This window comes from Girardinichthys multiradiatus, chromosome 23, assembly GCF_021462225.1.
Source record: "Girardinichthys multiradiatus isolate DD_20200921_A chromosome 23, DD_fGirMul_XY1, whole genome shotgun sequence".
NCBI lineage: Eukaryota > Metazoa > Chordata > Actinopteri > Cyprinodontiformes > Goodeidae > Girardinichthys > Girardinichthys multiradiatus.
Window position 1 is genome coordinate 34,473,658 of NC_061815.1, and position 10,752 is coordinate 34,484,409.

The window sequence follows — 10,752 nt, forward strand, 5'->3', positions numbered from 1 at the left end:
GTATCTGATCTGGCTCTGAACCAGAACACACTGGGTTCTTCTGAACAGGTTGTGTTCCCAGAGACAGAGAGGACTGAACACTGCGGAGTCTCTCAGTCTGTTGGACAAACTGGATCAGAACCTGTTATGTCCTGAATAACAGTGTAGCTCGATGTCCTCTGAGAGTTTTCTATGGAAACAAGAAAAAACAAAGCAACTATTAAAAAGAGGTCTTTCATCTTTATTTAAGCTGAAAGTTGTCTTGAAGATGTTTATTATTTTTATCTGTTAGAAACCAAGGAAAGATTTTATTTAAATGACAGTCCCATTTGAAAAGGTGGTTTTAACACATTTTTACCATATACGTAGACTAAGGTCTGTCTCTACCGTTGAGCCCGACCTGATTCATACCCCTGGAAGATTTAGATTTAAAATGATTTTCATTCATACAGGAAGTTTGTTTTGGGTGAGACAGGATTCTGTCAAAAGACAATAAAACAATGTTTAAAAAAGTTCTGTTTTTATTTTGATTTAAAATTTATATCAAATTATTTATACCCTTCCTAATTATCAAATGAAAAATTTTTATCAGCATTACAGCAACAAAACCCTACTTATAAAAGCTCACCAGCTTTTTATAGGTTTCCACTAGTATATTGACAATCTATCTTTGGTGACGAGCTCAAAGAACTCACAGACAGAGAGGACTGAACACTGCAGAGTCTCTAACTCTGTGAGATCAGAACCTGTTGGCTCCTAAATACCAGTGAAGCTCGATGTTCTCTGACAGTTTCCTATGGAAAAATAAAAAATCAATACAACTGTAAAAAGAGGTCTTTCATCTTAATTTAAGATGTCCATTGTTTTAAGATGTTTAGTAATTTTTTTATCTCTTAGAAACCGAGGAGAGATTTCAGGAAAAGGTGGATTTATCACTTTTACCAGATAGGCTAAGGTCCTTAACTAGTGTTAAGCCCTACATGATTCATACTCCTGGCAGATTTAGGTTTAGTCAAGAAGTTTGTTTATTATAGGGAATGAGACAGGCATCTTTCAAAAGACAATAAAACAATGTTTAAACAAAGTTCTGTTTTTATATTTTTATTTAATTTTATGTAAGAAATGACATCAAGTTATTAATATTATGTATATTGTATTATAATTATTTATACCCTTCCCAAATATTCATGGAAAAATCTTTATCAGCTTTACCACAACAAGACCCTTCTTATATTTGCTCACCAACTTTTTGCATGTTTCCTCTGGTATATTGACAATTTATTTTTGATCATGAGCTTCAAATCTTTGAGGTTGGATGGCCTCCTTGCCATCACCCTAATCTTTAGCTCCTTCAACAAATTTGCTATTTGATTCAACACATGATTCCAACTGTGCCACTCTAAAATGTTAATATTACTTCCAAACAGATAAACCTGTCAAATAAAATCGGCCAGTTGTATAAATCATTGTGGGCTTAACTGAATGTTATAAGGTATCAATTTAGAGTCTATTCTCAGCAAGTATTTTCCTTACTTTGTTGTTACACTGTTCAAAACTAATTAAATCTAGAAAAATAATTGAATATAGAACTATACCATTATTTATATTATGTATGTTTCCTATTATATATTTCCTAAAATCTGTCTGTTTTTATCCTTATATTTAAACTAATTTTGATAGATTTGTTTTCTGCAAATATCTAAATAATATCCTGCTAAGAACAGATATAGTTAAGTTGCATGAAAGGTTATCATTACCAAAATTCACAATTACAAGCATTTTTTCTAATGTTGATTTTAAAATAGCTATGAGGTTGCTTTGATATAATTTTTTGTCTTGTTTGCGGAAGAAAACAATCTTCAACAGAATAAATGAGGACATTTTACCAAGAGAACACATTCACTAAGAAAATAGTAAAAATCCAAATATCTTTAGTACAAAACATGTGTTTCATATTATTAGAACTCCCTAACAAGAATGTTTTACCATTTTACCTGCCAAATTGTGAAGGAAAGATTGGATAAATGAGCCATCCAGAGACACTTCACACATTTACCATGACAGTCTTTCATCCTTTTAACCAAATTTAAGTTTTGTGTATCAAAAAAAAAACCACATAATGAAATAGTAAGATATTTACCTTTGAATGACAAATAAGTCCCAGTCCAAATAGATTCAGTCCAGTCCATATAAACACAGTGATACATTCCCTCATCTTGTTCAACTGTAGACAAAATTATCAAATCGCTTTCGTTGCCATTAAATGTTATTTTGTATCCTGATGCTGAAAATCCCAGGCCAAAAGTGGGCTGTTTACTTGTACGCAGCATTGCAATTAATTTCAGAGTATTTCCTGCATTCTGCTTGTACAATGAACCCATGTCACAACCTGAAACTTCTCAGTAAAAACACATGTCAAAGTCACAGGTTCCCCAAACTGGACTGTGACCACAGGTACTAAAGTATCAGAATCAGAATCAGCTTTATTGCCAAGTTCATACATACAAACAAGGAATTTGACTCCGGTACACTTTGCTCTTTGGTTTTGTTTTTGTATTACAGAATATACATATTTACAATGTACAATATACACATATCTAATAAAAAAGGTGCATTTGCAACATCTGTATGCTGTTGTTTTGTACTCTATTGAATGTTCAACAGAGAAACAGCCTGGGGGAAGAAACTTTCTCTGTGGTGGCTGGTTTTAGCGAACAGTGCTCTGTAGCGGCGGCCTGAAGGTAAAACTCCGAACAGTTTATGTGCCGGGTGTGTTGGGTCTGCAGAGATTTTAGCAGCTCTTTTCCTGATCCTAGACCTGTATAAGTCCTTTTTTTTTTTTCAGGTGTATCTGCAGCACATAAAAGAAGAAAAATAAAGATCAGTTCAAAAAACAGTTTACAGCTCAGACATAAATAAAATTCTTTGGTAATTTGTGTAAATGCTACTTACGTCCTTGATGAAGAAGAAACAGTATAACCCATAGCAGTCATCTTGACACTGTCTACATAAGGACACTTTACGCTTAAGGAAACTGAGGGAGGTGTGGTGATCCAGACTGTCAAATGCATCTGATTGGTTACCAAAGAATATACAATCAAAGGTGGTTTGCTGCCACAATGAAGCTCCTTGTGTAAACATTTTCTTCTAACTCTTTGGCATTTCTTAATTAATTTCAACCACATAAACATGTAATCACTTTTATCAAGGCAGATACATTGCAGTCAAAGTTTTTGTACAAGACATCATATTAGATGGAGACCACATGATAAATCCTCATGCGCTTTTTACCATCAGGTGGCTTTTACCCTAGCGCCACCAGCTGGTCAGAGTTTTTGTTTATCCATGAAAATTGCAAATTTGAACATGGTTTCTACTTTTTCCAAATTTTCAGACGATAAATCCCTATTAATCATGACAGAGTCTAAGTAATTCTGATATTGTTGAATAAGCTCAGGAGTCCTCAGTCTTCTCTTTACCGTTTGTCACTAATGTTAGTTTGAGACTTGGCCCTCACACTGTTGAAAAATATTCACAAACAAACTGCATAACACCTTTTTTAGACTTAACATAGTCTTACCCTGGTACTGCAGGGTTTGGTATCCTAGATAATGTGGAGTCAACCACCAAGTCATATGGGACCAGACCCTCAATAAAGACATCAATGGGATGCCCAGAAGATGTTCATAGTTGACAAGCAACTTAGTATTATGGTTCAACAGCAGAGTTGTAAAATCTATTTTTTTATAAACAGGGAGCCAGTGGAGTGTTTTAAGAATATCACCTACTAAAAATAGTCTTCCAGTCTTCCATAAAGGGCAGAACTGAAGTGCATGACAAGTAGTTGTCCAGTTGAGAGATTCCCCCAGCTGAGGAGTGGATCTCTGCAGCCCCTTGTACAGTTACCACGGGCCTCTTGACTACTTTAATTAACGCTCTCCTTACTTGGCAGGTAAGTTTAGGTGTATTTCTGCAGGTTCGCACTTATGCCATACTCTTTAAATTTTTAGATGATTGAACAATGAGATGTTCAATGCTGGGGATGTTGTTTTTATAACCTACCCTAACCCTTATATGTAAAAATTACAAACAATAATATTTCAGGTCCCATGACAGGTCTTTGCTTGACTATTTCCTATTTCTATTTGGTTTTTCAAACCCTGACATGTCATCCGCCTGTCTACTTTTTCTTTTTACTATTGCCCAAAACCACTTAAAAAAAATTGTTCAATCTGTGTGTTTTACCTTGTTGAGGTATAATGAAGATTCTATGTCAATGTGAAGCCAGGACTCGGGTATATATCCTGATCCAAGAATAAGTGCCAAAGCAGATTAACAAAAACTCGATATCGTAAACAGTAGAGCAACTGGCTTGAATTTAAAGATCTTTAATAAGATGGATACATTTGCCAAGACTAAGTGAATAAAAATTTGTTATGGAAGTCTACCAAAACTTAAGAGGGCAGGACAATAAATACTGGAAAAGCACACAATCAAATCAAACATATCACACAATTTGCATTCCATTTAAATGTCTGCAAAAAATATACATTTAATTTATTAAAATGCATTTATAAAGTGCTTCTTTGCCTATCAGACTACCCAGTGCTTACTGGGTAATTTTGGGATATGCAAGTTCAAGTAAATGCATCATTGAATTCTATGCAGCTGTGTAGTGAGTCTGATATGCCATTTGTCAGTCTGTGGTCAGTGAGAGTGGCACCTTTCATTGGTGTTATATTACCAAACAGCCCGGGATAAACATGTGACCAAACTTAAACATTTTGTTTGTCGATAGTAAATATTGCAGAGCAAACGTTTTTATATGTGATCACATTCCTGGCAGTGTCACCATGACAACACTGTTTTTTATTACAAATATTTTCTGTTTTTCAGTCCTTATCAGATTTTATTGTATCACTCATACTGGTTGGTGATGCTACACCAACATGCAATGACTGTAATGACTATGTTAGGTTAAATAGCAATAAAAAGCTGAGAGATAGAAAACACCAATAAATGTTTAACACTGAACAGAATATTTATGTGCTTGCTTTGTGTAAGATTTAGGGTGTTTTCACACCGGCAACATGTAAACAGACGAGAGTTCGTTTCTGCCTTGGTTTGGAGCTTTTTTGCAGGTTTGAATACATTCAATTGAACCTTGTTCTGGACCAAACATCCAAACTGTGACACACTTTTTGAGGTGGTATCGAGCCCACCTCTAAGTGGACTCTAGTGCGGGTTGCTTCTGATGTAAATAGGAACCAGACCTGATCTGACCCAACTACAGGACACATATGCCTTTTTGTAGTAAACAAGCCACTTTAGCAGGGCATCATGGGAAGATTTGGCCATGTGGTGTAGCTAAACCTGCTACTGCATGGATGATGCAAACAATGAGCCGTGGACAGACCTGGAGCAATGAGACACTGTTCATCCTCAGTCTTTGGATTGAATGAGTAGAATGAGCTGCTCTTGACACTCACAATGATTTTGCAGCTGTAATAACAGGACAAATATGCAGACCAGAAATGCAAGCCTCAGGACTTCCATGATAGTTTTTCACCATTTCCGGGTCTGTGCTCTCTCTCGTCTTTGTGATTTATGTCCAATGGGAGCAAAGATCATCAAGATCAAAGAGTAATATTTTTCTGAAAAATATAGGCCAGGTCAACGCTGCACTCTGGCTCAATTTTGAGCACTGTCATTGCAGCCAGAAGGTCTCTGGTTAACTACAAGAAAGCCCCAGAGAGAAAAAGGATTAAGATAATCTTCTCAAGTCCTATGATCCAGAGAGAATGAATGCATAAGGATTGTCTACTCTAAAAATGATTTAATCAGTTTTGTTATTATTCAACAAGAGAAAATTATGGCATATCAATTAAGTTACCTATTCACCTGGTAGCTGTGTATCATCTGAATAGGAAGGTCCCAGGATCGCACCTTGGGGAACATTGCATGTGTTATCAACTCTATTAGGTTTCATATTGATACAAAAAATGTCTAGTGCTCTACCAGACAGACTGACCCAGTTCTGTGATTCGCTCCAGTGATATACTGTGATCAACAGTGTCAAATGTTGCACTGAGGTCCAATAATACCAGCACTGTGGTTCTTCCACATTCATGCGGATGTCATTGAACACCTTGACAATGGCAGTCTCGGTACTGTGGTGAGCATGGGAACCTGACTGGAGGATGTCAAAGCGGCTGTTCATTGTATTTAACTGTTGAAACACATTTTGTTTTAAAACCATTCTGATGAATGGGAGATTTAAAATGGGCCTATAATTTTGCAAGATAATGTGTTTTAGAACTTGTCCAGATTATTCTTTTTTGACAGTGATTTGATAATTGTTGTTTTTAAGGCCTCAGGGAAAACACCTGACAAAAGGGATGAGTTTATTATTTGAATCAAATCAGGTGTTACGACTGGCAAAACTTTCTGAAAGAAGGCTGTGGGTAAGATATCGAGACAGAGCTTAGTTTATGTAGAATTTCCTCTAAGCTTCAGTAGTTGATTTGGTAGAATTGTGTCATTTTGTCCAAATTTGTTTTGGTTGGACACCACATTGGTGTTGGACTTGATATTGACATATGCACTACCTTGTTAGCTTGTTACATTGTTACTTGTTAGAGTTCAGATGCTACAGACACAGGAGGGTTTGTTAACCTTCCAACCATAGCAAACAAAGCACGAGAATCATTAATGTTTTTGCTGATTTCAGAAACGAAAGATTGCTTTGCATTATCTAGTTGTTATACCTGTAAAGTCTCTCTTTATAGATGTTACAGTGAACCTGGTGTCCAGTCTCCTCGGTTGACACTTCCTTTTTACACTTCTTAGTAGTAAAGCATTTCTCCACGCAGATGTCTTTTTACCAGAGACAACACTTACCTTAATGGAATCAATAATATAAGAAATTTTAGAATGGAATTTATCTACCTGCTCATTTACTGAGTTACAAGACAACAAGTTAAGAAAAATGGTCAGATATGGTGACATCTAAACATTACAAAGACCTTGGAAAATGTTTAGACCTTTACTGATGAGTAAGTTCAAAATATGTCCCCATTTGTGTGTTGGCTGTAACATGTTGAACAAAACCAAAATTTGTAAGTGTATCACATAGTTATTTTGCCCCTTTGTCTTTAGGGCTGTTAACATGGATGTTGAAGTCTCCCACAATAATTAAACAGTCGTAATCAACACATATTACATGTAGAAGATAATTGAAATCATTGAAAAAATTAGCATTGGCTTTCAGAGAACTGCAAACATTCATAAATTCATAAAGCTCAGGCATGGCCATTTACCTGGACAGCCAGATATCCAAAAGAGTCAAATTTCCCCATGAACACCTATTTACACTCACATGAGCCCTGTGCAAATGACAGAGATGTTTCTGGAACATCCTTCTTCTCATTCTTAATGTGCTTTTGATAAGTCCATCCCAACTACAAATGAACATTTACAATTATTCTCTTTCATTTATTCATTTTCTTTAAAAAAATATATAATTTTAGCTCAAACCTACCATTTTTACATGTGAAAATGTATGAAACAAAATTCCATGTATTTTTACAATGAAGCAAATTTAAACTTCTTTCAGACATTAAATAAGACATTATATCAGGACAGTTATGGTAACCTCTGAATCTCTCACTGAGGATATATTTGGATCTACAACATCTAGTTGTGTACTTAAATAATGTATCTTTGCATAATCAAATTAATCCTTTAACTTGTGAATAAACACTTTCTTCAGTTTTTGGCTTTCTTTTAGTCTCTCTTCTTGAAGATTTGCCTTCACAGAAATGTAAAGCAGCGTAGTTCAGATCCCGTCCATCTTCAGTCTGGCGAAAACGACAAATTCACATTTTAGTTTTAGTGCTAAAATAAGTAGTATTTTTAACAAATATCAAAAAGAAAATGAGGAATTTAGTATAATTCACTTACAATATTATCCGGCTGATTGACATTGTGTTTTTCTTTGGGAAAAAGCGAGCAGAAAAGTATCTTTAAAAAGTATCTTTAAAAGTTGCTCATCAGTTTATAGTGTTTGTTTTATTTCACAGCACAACATTTAGGTGTTTTTAGTATTTATGCATGTTTGTTTCAAAACTAGTAATTCAGCAAACAAAACTTACTTTTAAAGTTTCTACACAGTGATCTTTGAGTTCGGCGACAGATAAAAACTATATTTATAGTTATAGAAATGGTCAAGCATATTATTATGATCATCAGCACATTAACTTCAGAATTTGGTAATTTATCTGAAAAACAAGGGGAAAACAAAGAGGTCATTGTCTTCAAAGAAGTTCAAGTATTTGCATAGCTTTAACTCTCATCCTTTAAGAATAAAATTCATACCTGCATTTGTTTTAGTTCCTTTTCCAAATAATATCTCTCCACATGTTGCCACAGCGCAGTACAATGTATCAGTACCAGAAGGGCTGAGGTTTTTAGATAAGCTGTAAGTACATTTCTTCTGAGTGTTTAATGATGATGTATTTTCACAATTATGTGGTCCTTTTTCATTAGTGTGGATGATTTCTGGATAAGATTGTCCTGATCCGACTCTAAACCAGAACACACTGAGCTCTCCTGAACACAACTTGCCCTCAGACTCAGAGAGGACTGAACACTGCAGAGTCTCTGAGTTTGCTGGATGCGCTCGATCAGAAACTGGGTTTTGAAGAACAATGTAGCTCGAGTTTTCTATGAAGAAATGAAAGAACATAGATTCAACTGTAAACAACTGTCCACCCTTTTGATTTACACAGAATTTTTTTCTTGATGCTTGATTTCCAAAAATATCCCATTAGAACAAAATCTAATTGATAATTATGTTAATTTTGCTAAATAATAGTGTAGCTCAACATCTTGTCAGAGTTTTCTATGGAGAGATAAATTAACAAAGATAACAGTGTAAATAAGAGGTCTTCCATCTCAAATTAAGCTGAAAAATGTCTCTATGAAGCTCAGTCAGTCAGTCATTTTCTACCACTTATTCCATAGTGGGTCACGGGGGAGCTGGTGGCTATCTCCAACAGTCTATGGGCGAGAGGCAGGGTACACCCTGGACAGGTCGCCAGTCCATTACAGGGCAACACACAAACAACCACACTCATTCATACACCTAAGGGCAATTTAGAGTTACCATGCCTGTTAACCTAACAGGCATGTCTTTGGACTGTGGGAGGAAGCCGGAGTACCCGGTGAGAACCCACGCATGCACGGGGAGAACATGCAAACTCCTTGCCGAAAGACCCCAGGACAGGAATCAATCCCTGGACCTTCTTGCTGCAAGGCAACAGTGCTACCAACTGCGCCACCAACTGCGCCACCGTGCAGCCCTCTATGAAGCTCAATGTTTCTAAATTGCTTTCATTTCAATTTATTTATATAACACCCTTTACAAAGTCAATTCAACTGAATCACACAGATTACATCCTCAATGTTTTTTAAAAAGAAAAAGGAACATCAGACATATGTATGTATGTATATATATATATATATGTATGTATATATATATATATATATATATATATATACGTATGTCCAGATGTGCCTGTCACACTATCAGTTGTTTGTCAACTTTTTCTAACAATGATGTTTTACTTATTCACATATTTTCTGTACCCAATAACTCCCTATGTTTTCCAGCTTAAATAACATAAATATATCTTGATATAATTTAAAAAAAATTAATTCTTACAAAATCATTTAGGTTTTTAGGTATCTGTACAGTTTCAAGACCAACAATCTGTCCAGTAAAACAATATTTGTTAGTGTCAAATTTTAAGATTTGAGTACAATAAATACAATCCTGTTGTTACTGCTGAAGATACTTCTTTGCACTTTAACTTGATTCTCCTGTGTGTACCCCCATTGCAGCTGTGCAATTTTGGAGAAAATAAGACATCACCAAAAAATTGAAAAAATAAACTAAGTCAGTACCTTTTACTGACAAATAGGTCGCGGTCCAAGTAGATTCAGTCCAGTCCATATGAGCACAGTGATACATTCCTTCATCTTGTAGAACTGTCCTCAGAATGGTTAGATTGCTGAATTTATCATCATTTGTTGCTTTTATTCTTGAGTCAGAGACGTCTGGTCCATACTTGGGCGTTAAGCCTTTCTGCTGCATCACAATTAATTTCAGAGTATCTCCTGAACTCTGTTTGTACCAGTGAAGCCATGTGGTGCTCTGATATTTCTCCAAAAAAGCACATGGCAAAGTGACAGGTTCACCAAGTTGAACCGTGACCACTGGGACCAAAGTATCTGCATCATTTAATAAATACAATATTTGAACAACATAAAAATATTTAACTGACATCAACAATTACTCATCATTTAGTTACGTAACCTTTAAAATATGTTACTTACATACTTGATGAAGAAGAAACAGTGTAACCCATAACAGAAACATTTTGACACTGCCTTCATTGAGACCCTTGATTCTTAAATAAGAGGGGGAGGTGTCGAGTCAAATGCATCTGATTGGCTATGACAGTATATACTTTCAAAGTGCACTTCCTGCCACAATAAAGGTTTGTTCTTTGAAAAACCAGCTACCATTACACTTACTGTTGACACAAGTTTTCAAAAGTGTCCACCTGGACAGTTAAAATAAAGGACAGTCAATTATCCCGAACATCGTTGCAAGCTGCATATGTAAAAATTAAGAACAATCATCTCTCAGGTCTTGTGTCAGGTCTCTGCTAGATTTTTTCAGACACTGTTTATCTTATGTAGTTTTTA

General features: G+C 35.5%; 1 protein-coding gene across 1 annotated transcript; it reads right to left on the bottom strand.

The window, feature by feature from the left end:
• Positions 1 to 92: 92 nt before the first annotated feature.
• Positions 93 to 10,420, bottom strand: LOC124860090. The gene is made up of 5 exons (XM_047353066.1): positions 10,378 to 10,420; positions 9,946 to 10,272; positions 8,356 to 8,703; positions 8,133 to 8,258; positions 93 to 169 (listed from the first exon to the last, which is right to left on the bottom strand). The coding sequence occupies exons 1-5, from the start codon at positions 10,418 to 10,420 to the stop codon at positions 93 to 95; spliced, it is 921 nt and encodes a 306-aa protein (XP_047209022.1).
• Between the last annotated feature and the right edge of the window lie 332 nt (positions 10,421 to 10,752).